This window comes from Ovis aries, chromosome 7 (genome assembly GCF_016772045.2).
Source record: "Ovis aries strain OAR_USU_Benz2616 breed Rambouillet chromosome 7, ARS-UI_Ramb_v3.0, whole genome shotgun sequence".
NCBI lineage: Eukaryota > Metazoa > Chordata > Mammalia > Artiodactyla > Bovidae > Ovis > Ovis aries.
Genome location: NC_056060.1, coordinates 24,580,757 through 24,598,519, shown reverse-complemented (window position 1 = coordinate 24,598,519; position 17,763 = coordinate 24,580,757). Strand labels below are relative to the sequence as shown.

Genomic DNA, 17,763 nt, shown 5'->3' with positions numbered 1-17,763 from the left:
CCACCCCCACTTGTGTCTGTAAAAGCTCTTGCCCCACTGGTTGCAGGGGTAGGGGGAGGCTGCCTTTGGATGGATGTCCACCACCCTCCCCCCAAAGTTGCAGGCATCTGAAATAAAGCAAACTTTCCTTTCCACCAATCTGGCCTGTTTATCGCCTCTTAAGTGGTGAGCAGCTGGACTCCCCACACTCTTCCGGTAACATTTAAGTGAAAGTGAAAGTCACTTAGTCATGTCCAACTCTTTGCGACCCCATGGACTATACAGTCCATGGAATTCTCTAGGCCAGAATAGTGGAATGGGTAGCCTTTGCAACCCCATGGACTTATACAGTCCATGGAATTCTCTAGGCCAGAATACTGGAATGGGTAGCTTTTCTCTAGGGGATCTTCCCAACCCAGGGATCCTCCCACATTGCAGGCAGATTCTTTACCAGCAGAGCCACAAGGGAGGCCTGGTAGCATTTTCACTACGCCTATTCTACTTCCGAGGAATATACTGAGAGAAGTTAAGTTATTTCTCCAAGATCATACAGTTAGTGTGGTAAAACTAGGTCTTTCAGATCACCATATCAAAAGAAGTTCTTACTGAGATTAAACATGTCAGCAGAGCAAGCCATTGGTGCAAGCTCTAACCTAAAAGTATGTCTTGTGGGGATTTGGGAATTACTTAATTTTCTGTTGTAGGCAGAAGCTTGAGAGGCACCCATTGATGTCTACATTGAACTCTGTTCATAGTATTTTTCTTTGTCTTACTAAGTCAGTTGGTTACTGTGACTGAGGCCATCCATGCTCTTGTTTGAAAAGTAAAATCTTCTCTGTAGCTAGTCATGTTGCTAAACCATGTCGTTGGTCACAAAGAAGCAGAATGAGAGAAAGGAGACAGAATTGTGCACAATTCGTTTTGGGACAGACAACACAAAGTACATTGTGGTGATGAAGCTCTTACCCAAGTGCTAAGTGTATCTTCAGAAGTTGCATCCAGTGGTCCTGGGGTGAGGAGTCAATCGAGCATCATTTCTTCCTGCTACCCTGCTTCCCACAACTCCTTCAGTTCCCTCTCCTCCTAACTCCATATCGCGTATCTGCAGCAGCAGACACAGCAATGTGACATAGAGCTTTGGGTCTTTCTGTGCACAGGCAAAACGTGGTTGTGAACTGAGAAGATACCATTTAAACAAATGATAGTTATGCTTAATTCTGATCATTATTGTTAACGGTAGGCTGTAGGTGGAATAAGATGCAAGTCCCTCATCAGCGTTATAATCACACACAGTGTGATCCACCATCAAGAAGCAGCATCTTTGAAAACAAAAGACAGTAGTAACTGTATGTATCAAACTAGGAACTCAGCTGGGCCTAAACCTTAGACTGCATGTGTAGAAAATGGCTTGTCTGATGCTTCACAAATTGTCCTTGCTGCTTTGGGTTTGCTCACTTCCTGTTGAATCTGGGATGATTTTCCTTGCCCCTTGGTCTTCTCTAGGCATCTCCAAGGCAGTGATGGCTCTCCAGAGGACCCAGGCCTTTCTTCTGCTCTTGCTGCTGACCCTGCTGGGGCTGGGGCTGGTGCAGCCCTCCTATGGCCAGGATCGCATGTACCAATGATTCCTGAGGCAACACGTGGACCCCAGTGAGACAGGAGGCAACTTGATGATCCAAGATGGATGATGACTTCACATCAGTGCAAGCACTTCAACACTGTCATTCATGAAGATCTTTGGAACATCCATAGTATCTGCAGCACCACCAACATTTGGTGCAAGAATGGCCGGATGAACTGCCATGAGGGTGTAGTGAAGGTCACAGACTGCAGGGAGGCAGAAGTTCCAGGGCTCCCAACTGCAGACACCGGGCCAAGGCCAGCAGCACAAGTCAGCCTTTTAAGTTTGACTCCTTGGCTCCAGGCTATTCTCAGAGTAAACCCAAGTGTTCCAGATGAAAAGATGCAGGACTGGTTCTTTTAGTAAGGCTGTCTTATCCCCTCCCCGCAACTGCTGCCAATCAGTTGGAGGGCTGTACCTCCCACTGACTGTTATTCCTTCTGTCCTTCCTTCACAGCTGCAGACTTCTTGGCTCTAAGGAAAGGCGAAAGACACACACTCTCTGCTCTGCACATCCATAAACTGATCCCCACTACCACCAGTGACAGGAGTGTTGGATCTAAATAGGGTGAGTTATGGTTAGAAGCGCTGGTGCTGAGGATGCTTAGAGGGAAAAGCCCAGGAATGCTGGAAGAGGAAATTAAGATGGTGGGATTAAGAATATACAGTGATCCAACTCGTAAGAACTAATGACCTGGATTCAATCTTACTGATACAGTTTTTATAGCCTCTCCTCACTTTTCTTAAGCATAATATCACCATCCCTTGGTATCCATGGGATATTGGTCCAGGATCCTCCATGCCCAGGATACCAAAATGCAAGCATGCTCAACTACCTTGTATAAAATGGCACAGTGTTTGCATCTAAACTATATACTTATCTCTGCTGCTGCTGCTGCTGCTAAGTTGCTTCAGTCGTGTCCGACTCTGTGCGACCCCATAGATGGCAGCCCACCAGGTTCCCCATCCCTGGGATTCTCCAGGCAAGAACACTGGAGTGGGTTGTCGTTTCCTTCTCCAATGCATGAAAGTGAAAAGTGAAAGTGAAGTTGCTCAGTCGTGTCCGACTCTCAGCGACCCCACAGACTGCAGCCTATCAGGCTCCTCTGTCCATGGGATTTTCCAGGCAAGAGTACTGGAGTGGGTTACCATTGCCTTCTCCGATACTTATCTCTACATCATTTTTAATACCTAAACAAGGTAAATTTTATGTAAATACAACGTAAATGCTATGGAAATAGTTGAGTGTTACTTTTTAGAACTTTCTGGCGAAAAGAAAATTTTGGGATGGGGGGGGGTGATTTTTAATCGGTGTCTGTGGTTGGTGGAATCCCTGGGTGCAGAGCAGGTGGATTCAGAGGGCCAATTGTACACTGAAGTACCTTGAATCCTGGTCTTCTCATCTTGTTTAGGCCTTTTGAACCAGGGATAGTGTATCACAAAAGAGAAGATACCTACCCCTTGTGCTATATTTGGCATAATACTTGACATTCTCAGAAATGTTCTCAATAAATGCATCTCATTAGACTCTCACAGGTCTGAGGGATGGATTATTAGGCCCATTTTGAAGCATCATGTTCAGAGAGTTGAGCATTAGAATAGAGATTCCACAGCATCAGGCATACTCCTCATGGTAAATGAGGATAGAGAGCTAGTTTAAAGGGGAGACTTTTTCAAGCAGCTCTCTGCCCTAATTTGAATAGAATATCTCTTGTGATGGCAGCTTCAATCTTGATATTTGATTGATTAAAACAATATTTCAAAACTGGAGCTCCTTATGATAACATTCTTAATGACAAATCAAAATCAATTATAATGACAATAATTAGGGAAATGGCTTCTGAGAAGGGGTGTGTGTAGTCAGAAGTGAAAACATGTTTCACAGGCTTTGGGGAAGTGTCATAAGGGAGACAAGATCCTGGAAAGCACCATCTTGCAGAATCAGTACAGTTGCAGACTAGGATTTCAAGGAACCAAAGTCTCTTGCTTGGAAACTATTCTCCAAGTCTCTATTCATATCCTGCATCCCTTTTAAAGGGATGTGTGTGCTCAGTTGCTTCAGTCATGTCCGAGTCTCTGTGACCCCATGGACTGTAGCCAACTAGGCTGTTCTGTCCGGGATTCTCCAGACAAGAATACTGGAGTGGGTTGCCGTGCCCTCCTCCAGGGGATCTTCCTGACCCAGGAATCAAATCTTGGTCTCCAGTGTCTCCTGTACTGAAGGTAGATTCTTAACCGCCAAGCCAGCAAGGAAGCCCCTTTAGAGGGACAATCCTTTGCAATTCACAGAAAGCTTAAAAGCCCATTTTCTTTAAGATACACACTCTTTTGAGAATTGATGTGGATGCAAAACAGCTAGCTAGAGCAAGATTGGTTCTTCAGTTCAGATGGAAGAGAGGGCAGACAGGAGGTATTTGGAATTGCCGAAATAAACTTCAATTTTTTTACAACTTTGCTCTTGTCTCAGACAGGCTATAGCATATTTTCATTTCTTATACACTTTATTATCTAATGAGACTTATCTTCCAGCCTGGAAACCAAATGGTAAAATTGGGTCCAAGTGCCTACACTGACAAAGAAAGGAATTTTAAGGTGGAGCTCAGCTCTTAGGGCAGTGGTGAGATAATGCTTTCCTCTCTCTTCCCTGTGGATCCACAGGTGGTCCTGGTGACTGAAATGGCACCCACTCTAAAGGTCCTAGGCTCTCTGTTGGCTCTGCTGTTCCCTCTATGTGGGCTCCTTGTACACAGCCAGAATCTTTCCTGGAGGGAATTTATGAAACAGCACCACCTGAGCACAAATTGGGAATTCAGCAAGTACAAATGCAATGATCTGATGCGGGAAAGAGGCATTCCAAAAGACAAGAACTATCACATCTTCATCTACACCTTATGGCACAAAATTGAGCGTATATGCCTGAGGAACTGGAGAGACCGCTACAGAAATGTATATATATGGGCCCCATATCCCTTCAAGACACTCAAGTGCATCCGGAAGAACAGCAAAGGCAATTACAAAGATTACAAGAGCTACAGCTACATTGAATTTCATTGCAGCATGAATGGGTTTGTTGATGTTGTAGAGGACATGCGGTTATTAGAGGATATCAACAACTAGAAAGTCCACCCACACCCACGGCTTTCAGTGTTCAGTGCTCCCAAGTGGTGGCCCCGCCTACATCAAGAGCCCTTACATTTATGGGCCAATGGTTTCCAACCCTTAGAGTTGTTTAACGTGGCTTTTTGCTCTCATAACTTGGCCTGTGTTGTTTCTCTGCCTGAAATACCGTTCTGCTCTCATTTATCTGATTTCCTTCTACATGTTTATTTCGGTTTGTTTTGTTTTTTAAAGATTCAGCACCTATGGCATCTTTCTGACTAATCTGGGAAATTTTCTGTTATTGATTCTCCTTATACCTTTGCAAGCTGGATGATCTTTCCGTCCCTAAATAAATTATATCGTTTCAATGCGTGTGAAGTTTATTTATGTGTGCAGGGTATGTGTTGTGTGATTAGTACAGGTGTTCTAAGTGTGTGTCATATAGCTTTTGCTTCAATGTGATTTGTGCTTTATGTAGGTGTGTATTATATGTGTGTGTCTAAAGCATATACTAGTTTTTGTTGTGTGTGTGATGAAAGTATAACTGTTTATGTGCTAAGCTGGGGAGATTTTGTAAGCATTGATGATGGGGACATGCTGAGATCCACCCAGATTGCTTGACGTGATCAGAGCTGATTAGGTATAAAATATGTAGCATGCTCCTGGCACATGGCAGCTGCTCAGCCATCACTGTTCTTCCTTCCTCATCCTTTGACTTGGTATTTTAACTTTGCCAAAATAAACATGACAAATGCCTTTCTATCATCTCTCTTCCTTGCTTCTGTTAAGAATGTCTCTAAGGAGGCTATTGCATTTTAGATGAGTTAAATTGTTGTGTCTCCTGATGAATAGTACATTAAGTAGATGATATGAGCAAAATGAATTTATCTGATAAACAACCATGTTCACATGGCAGAGATATAGGGTAAGGATTTGTTGTTGTTGTTTAGTACTTAAGTCTTGTCTGGTTCTTTTGAGACTCCATGGACTGTAGCCCACCAGCCTCCTCTGTCCATGGGATTTCCCAAGTAAGAATACTGAAGTGGGTTGCCATTTCCTTCTCCAGAGGTTCTTCCTAGCCCAGGGATCAAAGCTGCATCTCCTGAATCTGCACTGGCAGGCAGATTCTTTACCACTGAGTCACCAGGGAAGCTCCAGGGTAGGCAAAGAGGACTTTAAAAATGGGGCTTAAGACTTACATTTTGTTGGAGGAAAGAGGAAGTAGATTGGAGAAGGAAATGTTAGACACAAGTAAATAGGGTTCACCAAAGTTGTTTGCTAAATTAAGGATAGAGAAACAGAGTAAGTAATGTTCATGTCATATAGTTTTGCCTGGGACAGGTATTTGAAGGAGAAATACTGAACATTAAAGGACTCTGTGTTCTTCAATCTCCTGCATCACTGAGTGACTCAAGCCCTGAAACTAATAGAGACAGAGTAATGGGACAAAGTAGATGATTAAATAGTTAATTCCACTAGGGGATTGTAAGTAAAGAAAAAAGTATGAGAGATCCCTATAAATTAATGATTACTCAAGAAAGCAGGTTTGCTTAACCACAAAACTGAACAGGCTTGGTTACAAATAAAATCCACACAGCAGAAGCATGAAACATGTCCCCAAACAATAAAACACTGGTGGCATCAGACCAAGTATTCTTGCCTGGAGAATCCCATAGACAGAGGACCCTGGCTGGCTATAGCCCATGGGTCTCAAAGAGTTGGACACTACTGAAGCAGCTTAGTACACACCCATGCTGATTCTGAATAAACCCATCTTTGCTGGAGAAATATGTGGCAGTCTATTTGTTTCAGGTCAACATAGTATAATAGCCTTGTGTTGTTGCTCAGTCTTTCCCATATCCACTTCCCCTATTTGGATAGATGTATATTCATTCACTGTGGATGATTATTCCAATCATGAAATGAAAAGATGCTCACTCCTTGGAAGCAAAGTTATATAACCTAGACAATTAAAAAGCAGAGATATCACTTTGTCAACAAAGGTCCATGTAGTCAAAGCTATGGTTTTTCCAGTAGTCTATTGTAGAGTTGGATCATAAAGAAGGCACGTACTCCTTTTCCTATTTGGAACCAGTCTGTTGTTCCATGTCCACTTCTAACTGTTGCTTCCTGACCTGCATACAGATTTCTCAAGAGGCAGGTCAGGTGGTCTGGTATTCCCATCTCTTTCAGAATTTTCTACAGTTTATTGTGATCCACACAGTCAACGGCTTTGGTATTGCCAATAAAGCAGAAATAGATGTTTTTCTGGAACTCTTTTGCTTTTTCCATGATCCAGCAGATGTTGGCAATTTGATCTCTGGTTCCTCTGCCTTTTCTAAAACCAGTGTGAACGTCAGGGAGTTCACAGTTCACGTATTGCTGAAGTCTGGCTTGGAGAATTTTGAGCATTACTTTACTAGCATGTGAGATGAGTGCAATTGGGTGGTAGTTTGAACATTCTTTGGCATTGCCTTTCTTTGGGATTGGAATGAAAACGGACCTTTTGCAGTCCTGTGGCCACTGCTGAGTTTTCCAAATTTGTTGGCATATTGAGTGCAGCACTTTCACAGCATCGTCTTTCAGGATTTGAAACAGCTCAACTGGAATTCCATCACCTCCACTAGCTTTGTTCGTAGTGATGCTTTCTAAGGCCCACTTGACTTCACATTCCAGGATGTCTGGTTCTAGATTAGTGATCACATCATCATGACTATCTGGGTCATGAAGATCTCTTTTGTACAGTTCTTCCGTGTATTCTTGCCACCTCTTCTTAATATCTTCTGCTTCTGTTAGGTCCACACCATTTCTGTCCTTTATCAAGCCCATCTTTGCATGAAATGTTCCCTTGGTATCTCTAATTTTCTTGAAGAGATCCCTAGTCTTTCCCATTCTGTTGTTTTCCTCTATTTCTTTGCATTGATCGCTGAAGAAGGCTTTCTTATCTCTTCTTGCTATTCTTTGGAACTCTGCATTTAGATGCCTGTATCTTTCCTTTTCTCCTTTGCTTTTCACCTCTCTTCTCTTCACAGCTATTTGTAAGGCCTCTCCAGACAGCCATTTTGCCTTTTTGCATTTCTTTTCCATGGGGATGGTCTTGATCCCTGTCTCCTGTACAATGTCACGAACTTCATTCCATAGTTCATCAGGCACTCTATCAGATCTAGGCCCTTAAATCTATTTCTCACTTCCAGTGTATAATCATAAGGGATTTGATTTAGGTCATACCTGAATGGTCTAGCTGTTTTCCCTACTTTCTTCAATTAAGTCTGAATTTTGTAATAAGGAGTACATGATCTGAGCCACAGTCAGCTCCTGGTCTTGTTTTTGTTGAGGGAAATTGACAATTACAATGGAAATCTCCATTTGTAAGGATGCCTCCCTCTTTTTCCAGGAAGGAAAAAATGACTCTAATCATAAGACACACTTATCAACTAAAATCTGCATAACAAAACTTACCGTTGTTTACTGTACCTTTCCTGGTCACCTCCCCTAATTTGCTGCCTCCACATTCTTCTTTCTTTGTTTTAGCTGAAGAGAGAATGTAAGCCCAAGTTTTAGCCACTTCATTGAGTTGTTCATCACTGAACTTCTCTCATGTCTATGTGGGGTATTCACACTAATAAACTTCTGTCCATTTTTCTTTTGTTAATCTATCTTTTGTTATAGAGACCCTAACTGAGAACTGGAAAAGAAACATGGAAAAGTTTTTTTTTCCTTTTCCCCCTACACTGTCATCAGAGTCTAAATCTCAAGTAGTGATGCAAGGATTTTTTTAAAGGTAAAGTGGATTCACGCCCATTTGGCACTGTTCAGCCTTTGATCCATTTCTTGGGTTCCAGCTTTTCAAAGAAAGATCCTGCTGCTATATTTTTTGCATATTGTAATCTCTCCCAAATTCTTCCAGTAGATCCCCACCCATTCCCACAACTGAAACAAGAGAGACGGGGCCAGGACACAACCTCTGAAAGAATGACATAAGCCCTAGAGGATATGACATAAACTGATTAGCACCAACTAGGTCCATTATGGCAGAAGATTTGACTCCCAGTAGACACTGTGTGGATCACAATAAACTGTGGAAAATTCTGAAAGAGATGGGAATACCAGACCACCTGACCTGCCTCTTGAGAAATCTGTATGCAGGTCAGGAAGCAACAGTTAGAAGTGGACATGGAACAACAGACTGGTTCCAAATAGGAAAAGGAGTACGTCAAGGCTGTATATTGTCACCCTGCTTATTTAGCTTCTATGCAGAGTACATCATGAGAAACACTAGACTGGAAGAAACACAAGCTGGAATCAAGATTGCCGGGAGAAATCTCAATAACCTCAGATAGGCAGATGACACCACCCTTATGGCAGAAAGTGAAGAGGAACTAAAAAGTCTCTTGATGAAAGTGAAAGAGGAGAGTGCAAAAGTTGGCTTAAAACTCAACATTCAGAAAACGAAGATCATGGCATCCGGTCCCATCGCTTCATGGGAAATAGATGCGGAAACAGTGGAAACAGTGTCAGACTTTATTTTTGGGGTTCCAAAATCACTGCAGATGGTGACTGCAGCTATGAAATGAAAAGACACTTACTCCTTGGAAGAAAACTTATGCCCAACCTAGATAGCATATTCAAAAGCAGAGACATTACTTTGCCGACTAAGGTCCATCTAGTCAAGGCTATGGTTTTTCCTGTGTGGTCATGTATGGATGTGAGAGTTGGACTGTGAAGAAGGCTGAGCACTGAAGAATTGATGCTTTTGAACTGTGGTGTTGGAGAAGACTCTTGAGAGTCCCTTGGACTGCAAGGACATCCAACCAGTCCATTCTGAAGGAGATCAGCCCTGGGATTTCTTTGGAAGGAATGATGCTAAAGCTGAAACTCCAGTACTTTGGCCACCTCATGCAAAGAGTTGACTCATTGGAAAAGACTCTGATGCTGGGAGGGATTGGGGGCAGGAGGAGAAGGGGACGACAGAGGATGAGATGGCTGGATGGCATCACTGACTCGATGGACGTGAGTCTGAGTGAACTCCAGGAGTTGGTGATGGACAGGGAGGCCTGGCGTGCTGCGATTCATGGGGTCGCAAAGAGTCGGACACGACTGAGGCACTGAACTGAACTGAACTGAACTGAGACTTTGAGCCTCATTATATACTCATTGTAATACTTTAGCATCCAAATACATACCAAAGGTGCTATGACAATTTCAAGGTTAACCATTTAAGGGTAAAAAAAAAAAAAAAGCAGTTGTCCAATTCCTGGAAATCTCCATCTCTTCTCTGAAATGGTTGGCATAATCCTCCCAATCCTTAGCCTATGAAATTACCTGGCCCATAAAAACCAATCACCCCATGTTTTAAGGCCTTTTGCCCTCTTCTGAGATGGCCCGCACTCTCTGTGGAGTTTGCTTTTTCCTCCCAAGGCTGTTCTCACCTTTTGAGACAGATCTTCTGTCTATGGAATGTGTATATGTCTAATTAAACCCACTTCTTATCTAAAAAGGACCTTTCAGAAAAAGAACTGGGTATATATAACACAGTGAAATTGACATCTGGTCCTGAGAACACACTTTTCCATTATGTCGCACTAGAAACAGTGCAAGGGATCTTTATTTCTCCTACCCATGAAGAGGTGGCTCAGCTGAGCGGCTCTATCCACCCTCAAGTGATAAAGAATTTCCATCGTGTTGTCTCGCCATTCGTGCAGTTTTCCAGCAGATGTTGGCTGAAGAGAAAAAGAAAGCACTAAATGGTAAAGATCATTCAGGTTCTACAAATTCAGTGTCTTCTCTGAACCCTGTGAAAGAACATGGTGCATTGTTTGAATGCTCACCTGAAAACTGGACTGATCAGAGGAAAACACCACCAGTTGTGGCTTACTGGGTAGTAGGGAGACTCTTCCTTCATCCCAAACTTCAAGAACTTTATGTCTGTTTTCATGACTCAGTTACAGAAAATGCCATTGAAATGGCTTTTAAATTGTTCTTTGGATTAACCTTGTAGCTGTGTTTTCTTGATGCATAGTAACACTGTGCACAGACCATCAAACAGGGTTAGAACTGCTGAAATCTATTCACAAAGAGATAAGGTTTAACTTCTTTTCACTAATCAATACTGAACATAAGACTGATGAAGACTGAGATGATACACTGCTGGCTTTGATGCATTAATCTTATTCTGAGACTTTTGAAGAAAATATTTGGTCAAAATATGAAGAAGAGATTGTTAACTTATTTTCCATCTTGGTATTTACCATTAATGTATTTACTAATTTAAAATAATGTGATGTATTTTATGTAAAATTAATATAAGAATGTTTATCCTGGAAAAATACCCAATTTTTTGTGTATTTTTCTCAAGACTAATATTGATAACTGGCAAAACAATCATGAAATTGGGAAGAGATGACCAGGTTCTGTTACTAGTTAGTGTTGTGACCATGAGCAGGTTTTTGTACCTCACTGAGTTCAGATTTTTCATGTACAAATGAAATGATTGCTTTGAGGTGTCTAAAGATCCTCTTCAGTAAAATGTGCAATTTTTTCCCTCTAACCTATTGTTTGGTACCTAAATTTGTAATATTGAGTACTGATTCCTTCTTAGACCAGATACTTTTCTTTTAGGTGTTTCAGTAGATACCTCAGTGTGGGGGAAAAGAGGCGTGAAAATTAAACTTACTTTTTTATTTATTTGATTTTCTTTACTCATTCAGGTCAGTTCTATTTTGACTAGGATATATATTTTTAAACTATTTGTTCATATACTTTCATTGTTTTTCTTTTTTTTTTTTGAAATATATTCAGGCATACACATATTTTATACACGTTCATGAATTTTAGGAAAGTTGTATGTAAATCTTTTTTAAAAACCCAATCATGTTGAAAACACTGAAAAAGTTAACTAAAGAAATTCTATGGGCACTTCCAATCAATACAAAGTTTTGCCTTACAAATCTGGATGCATTGGGTTTTCCCAAAGGGGTACCCCTAATGAACAATAATTTATTTGACCATGAGCAGAGAAAGAAAGGTACTAAGATCAGAATTTTCTTTAGCTGTCAGAATTTGGCAGATTGAAAGGAAGGAAGAACATGACAATTCTTAATTGACATTTACCCAGTGGATTCTGCTGAATTCATTATACCACTTTATACCACTGGCTTCTCTCTTCAGGATTTACCTTTGGAAGGCAAATTACACCAGCACATCTAAAGCCAGTCTCTGCCTTTCCCCTACCTCAAGCATGAGACTTCCAGTTCAATCAGAATTAACTGAAAACTGTAGTGGATGCACCATTTAAAATATCTGGTCTTAGAAGAAACACTATTATCCCTCTATCATGAGTTTAAGAGATTTTCACCCAGGTGTTGAAGATGCAAACCACTATACTTGTCCTATTAGTGACTTGTGGGCCTTACTTTTGGCATTCAAAACAGAGCAAGAAACTTCGGTAGAAAATGGCTTGTAATATCCTCCCCTTCAGATTATAATTTTGGTCAAATGATAGACTCCTTACTACTGTCTTAGGACTGCTTCTGCAAATATATAAGTATCAAAGTATTGTTTAAGAGTATTTAGTAAATGTCTTAAATTTCTTGATAATGTTCCCTCAAATATCATGAAGCTATTTTTAATATGGAGAATTATTCATAAATGCAGCCATTGATCACTTCAGATTTTCAAACGGACTGAACTTGGAACTTTACCATTAGGAACTTTTTGTTTCATTTAGTGAAATTTTGATCTGTTGAACTGCTTTCCTGGTCTCAAAGAATCATAAGAGCACTATTTAATAACTGAAGTAAAAAGACAGACCACTGATCTCACATAAGGCCAAGTCAGTTGAAGTATTGCAGGTGTGCTCTGTAATGTGCATGTTGCAGAGACATTGCATTCTTAAGAAAGAACACCAGACATTATCTTGGCTTTTGTCTCTAAATAGATATCAAAATAAGTGTGGTAAGTACTGTAAACTTAGCTGCTCATTTTTCCATATATGTTCAGATTCACACCTGAGAGTAGATCCGACTCATTGGACAATAAGTGCCTATCTGCAACTTTCTTAAATAAAGAGGGACATAGAATGCTTTTGTGGAGAAGGCAATGGAACCCCACTTCAGTACTCTTGCCTGGAAAATCCCATGGACGGAGGAGCCTGGCGGGCTGCAGTCCATGGGGTCGCTGAGTGACTTCACTTTCACTTTCAGTTTCTTATCTATCACTTTATCTCTCACTGAATTCTCTCTGCCCTGAGGCATAGAGAACCTGAGCTTCAGTAAGTCCTGAGATCAGGTGTGTGATCTCAATTAAAAGACAGTGAGTTTGAATCCCAATCTGGGTTGTGTGGTTTCACTGCCACTTAAAATTTCCCCCCTCAAATTGTTTTGTGTTACTTGCAACCAAAAATACCCGAATGGATAAACTCTATCTGCAAAGTTTGTGATCCTCACAATCACCAGCATGATCATAACATCTAGATTCAGAGATCTGCTATGCATACGAAGTATCTACCCTACAGGAAACATTAACTGTTTTTACGTAGCACTTTGTCAAAACCAAGTTAGTATGCATGATGCACTGTGATGCCAACTGTCGAAAACATCATAGTTTGGAGCAGAAAAAGTTTCATTGCAGAGCCAAGCAAAGAGAATGGGTGGTTCATGCTCAAAAGACCTGAAATCTCTAATGGTTTTCAGGGAAGAGTTTTCAAGGGCAAAAATTGGGGTGAGGGTTGCACAGTGTATGACTTTCGTCTGATTAGTTGGTGGTGAGGCAATACGATGATAACCCAGGACTCTTGTGTTCACTTGAAGTTACCATCCTCCGCCTCGGTGGGGGCCTTATTTCCTGTAAAAGAACTCAAAATATATTGTTATTCTACCCCTTGAAGAGGAACTAGGACTCTGCTTTGTCTTTGCACTATTTTTGTTTCCTGACCACTTTTCCTTCATTTCTGCATTTCCCTACTTCTCTAGTTAGTAACTGTCTGCATCAGCTCTTTGGAAAAGAGGAAGGCCTACAAACAAGAAACAGAAAGACTTTTGTACCTGGAGGGTCCTTTAGGATTCTGTTCAGTTTCAAGCCTATTATCGTCATAACCTACCCTCCCCACCCTGCTAGGCTCATCTCCCAAAATTTCACTTTACTTGTTCTCTTAATAATAGTAACTTACAGTTCCAGGAATATGTCATGCACATTTCAGTCACTGAAACGTCTTTCTTACTTGTTGCCACTTGGTGACAATCTGTCCTTTGTTTACATCCCAGTTCAGTCCCATGGCCACTGAGAAGCTGCTAGCCTTCTATTCATGATGATCCCATCCTCCTAACTCATTTGTACCGTACATTTGGGACTTAGCGTAGGTTACCTTGTGAATTTCCCTAGTGGTTCAGATGGTAAAGAATCTGCCTGCAATGCCGGAGACCCACGGTCAATCCTTGGGTAGGGAAGATCCCCTGGAGAAGGGAATGGCTACCCACTTCAGTATTTTTGCCTGGAGAATTCCATGGATAGAGGATCCTGGCAGGCTGTACAGTCCATGGGGTCCCAAAGAGTTGCCACCTACACTTTCACATATGCTACTTTGCATGGTTTAAATGTTTCTCATATTCACTCACTCATTCATGCTTTCACTTATCCAACAGCTTTATAGAATGTCTACTATGTGACAAATGCTGTGCTAAGCAATCATGATTGAAGAATGAAAAAGCCAGTCTCCTGCAGGGAGTCATGTTCCGTAAAACAGTTTCTTCTAACCTGAGGACTTCAAGAAGTCCACAGGCCCACTGACATTATAAATTCTTGATATGTTTCCATTTGGGGACAGCAAGTCAAGTGGCTTTCATCAAATTCTCAGAGAAGTTTACAGTCATCGGTCTACTGGTTGCAGTATAAATACCACACCTATGTACATAACTATCAAAAATATCATCAATGATATTTTTGCTGTTGTTCACTCTCTAAGTCCTGTCCAACTCTTTGCAACCCGAGGGACTGCAGCACATCAGGTTTCCCCATCCTTCACTATCTCCCCGAGTTTGCTCAAACTCATGTCCATCGAGTCTGTGATGCCATCCTTTTCATCCTCTGTCGTCCCCTTCTCCTCCTGTCTTCAGTGTTTCCGAGCATCAGGGTCTTTTCCAATGAGTCAGTTCTTGATGGTGGCCAAAGTATTGGAGTTTCAGCTTCAGCATCAGTCCTTCCAATGAATGTTTAGGGTTGATTTCCTTTAGGATTGACTGGTTTGATCTCTTTGCAGTCCAAGGGACTCTCAAGCATCTTCCCCAACACCACAATTTGAAAGCATTGATTCTTCAGCACTCAGCTTTCTCTATGGTCCAACTCACACATCCATACATGACTACTGGATTTTGTTAGCAAGATGATGTCTCTGCTTTCTGTATGCTATTTAGGTTTGTCATAGCTTTTTTCCTAAGGAGCAAGTATCTTTTAATTTTGTGGCTGCAGGCACCATCCACAGTGATTTGGGAGCTCAAGAAAATGAAATCTGTCACTATTTCCACTTTCTCCACTTCCATTTGCTATGAACTGATGGGACCAGATGCCATGATCTTCATTTTTTAATGTTGTGGGTTGTTTTTTTTTTTTTTTTTTTTTCTGGCTGTCTTTGGCTGGCTGTTTAATTAGGTACTAAGTGGTGATCTCTTTTATTTTTTTCTACCAGTCTACAATCTCTGCTTCTTAGTATTGTGCTGCATTTATGTAGCACTCTGACCTGAACAGGCAAAGTAAACTCCATTTCTCAGATCATAGGTTTTATTGCTGGGATACCAGTCTTCTGTAAACAGATAGTGTTATATCAAATGGCCTTAGGAACATGAAGTGTGATTTCTGCCAAAGCCAATCCTCTACAAAGCATAGGACCCTCTTAAAGACTGACAGGCCTCCTTTGTTAATTATTGAGGCTCTTCTTCCACTTTTCCCCCAAAGAACCTGAACCCTAGATTCTTTGTTTTTCTTTATAAATTTTTGGTAACCCACACTCTTTCTTCTGCCACCTTGAACTTGGCTCTGACCAGGAAGTGACTTCCAGATTTGCCAATCATGTGAATCTTGAGTTTAGCAAACCTACAACTTCTGCCTCCAAAGCTGCGATAAGATCCATCTGCTTTCTCCAGCAATGCTCAGCAAGTTCCTCATCCCAAAACAGCTGTCAGAACTTCTGCCTGAGTGCCAAACACATGATCGCTGAATGTTGAGTTCTAAGCCAGCTTTTTCACTCTCCTCTTTCACCTTCATCAAGAGGCTCTTTAGTTCCTCTTCACTTTCTGCCATAAAGGTGGTGTCAACTGCATATCTGAGGTTATTGATATTTCTCCCAGCAATATTGATTCCCTGCTTGTGAGTCATCCAGCTGGGCATTTCACCTGATGTACTCTTCACAGAAGTTAAACAAAGAAGGTGACAATATTCTGCTTTGACATAATCCTTTCCCAGTTTTGAAACAGTCCATTGTTCCATGTCCAGTTCTAACTGTTGCTTCTTGACCTGCATACAGGTTTCTCAGGACAGGTTAGATGGTCTGGTGTTCTCATCTCTTTAAGAATATTCCAGTGTGCTGTGATTAGCAAGTCAAAGGCTTTAGCATAGTCAGTAAAGCAGAAGTAGATTTTTTTTAAATTCCCTTGCTTTTTCTATGATCCAATGGATGTTTGCAATTTGATTTTGTACATCTGGAAGTTCACAGTTCATGTACTGCTGAAGCCAAGCTTGAAGAATTTTAAGCATAATCTTGGTAGCATGTGAAATGAGTGCAATTGTATGGTAATTTTAGCATTCTTTGGAATTGGAATGAAAACTGATCTTTTCCAGTCCTGTGGCCACTGCTGACTTTTCCAAATTTGCTGGCATATTGAGCGCAGCACTTTCACAGCATCATCTTTTAGAGTTTGAAATAGCTCAGCTGGAATTCCATCACCTCCACTAGCTTTGTTCATAGTAATGCTTTCTAGGGTCCACTTGGCTTCACACTCCAGGATATCTGGCTCTAAATGAGTGACCACACCATCACGATTATCTGGGTCATTAAAACATTTTTTGTATAGTTCTTCTGTGTATTCTTGCCACCTCTTCTTAATATCTTCTGCTTTTGCTAGCTCCTTGCCATTTCTGGCAATTATTATTTCCAGCAATTATTACTTCTGGCAATTATTACTAATTATTATTAGTTCATTATTTAACTTATATACAGAGTATATCATGAGCAACGCTGGGCTGGAGGAAGCTGGAATCAAGATTGCCAGGAGAAATATCAATAAGCTCAGATATGCAGATGACACCACCCTTATGGCAGAAAGTGAAGAAGAACTAAAAAGCCTCTTGATGAAAGTGAAAGAGGAGAGTAAAAAAGTTGGCTTAAAGCTCAACATTCAGAAAACTAAGATCATGGCATCCGATCCCATCACTTCATGGCAGATAGATGGGGAACAGTGGCTGACTTTATTTTTCTGGGCTCCCAAATCACTGCAGATGGTGATTGCAGCCATGAAATTAAAAGATGCTTACTCCTTGGAAGGAAAGTTATGACCAACCTAGACAGCATATTAAAAAGCAGAGACATTACTTTGTCAACAAAAGTCCATCTAGTCAAGGCTAAGGTTTTTCCAGTGGTCATGTATGGATGTGAGAGTTGGACTATAAAGAAGGCTGAGCACAGAAGAATTGATGCTTTTTTTAAAAAATATGAATTACATATTTATTTATTTTTTCTTTTTTTAAATTTTTATTTTTACTTTACTTTACAATACTGTATTGGTTTTGCCATACATTGACATGAATCCACCACGGGTATACATGAGTTCCCAAATATGAACCCCCCTCCTCCCTCCCACCCCATATCATCTCTCTGGATCATCCCCATACACCAGCCCCAAGCATCCTGTATCCTGCATCGAACATAGCCTGGCGATTCGTTTCTTACATGATAGTATACATGTTTCAATGCCATTCTCCCAAATCATCCCACCCTCTCCCTCTCCCTTAGAGTGCAAAAGTCTGCTCTACACATCTGTGTCTCTTTTGCTGTCTCGCATACAGGGTCATCATTACCA

General features: G+C 41.2%; 1 protein-coding gene across 1 annotated transcript; it reads left to right on the top strand.

Moving 5' to 3' along the window:
• Positions 1-1,480: 1,480 nt before the first annotated feature.
• On the top strand, positions 1,481-5,067 carry LOC101113073 (epididymal secretory protein E3-beta). The gene is made up of 2 exons (XM_012181054.4): positions 1,481-2,168; positions 4,259-5,067. The coding sequence occupies exon 2, from the start codon at positions 4,277-4,279 to the stop codon at positions 4,715-4,717; it is 441 nt and encodes a 146-aa protein (XP_012036444.1). The 5' UTR covers positions 1,481-2,168; positions 4,259-4,276; the 3' UTR covers positions 4,718-5,067.
• Positions 5,068-17,763: the final 12,696 nt, after the last annotated feature.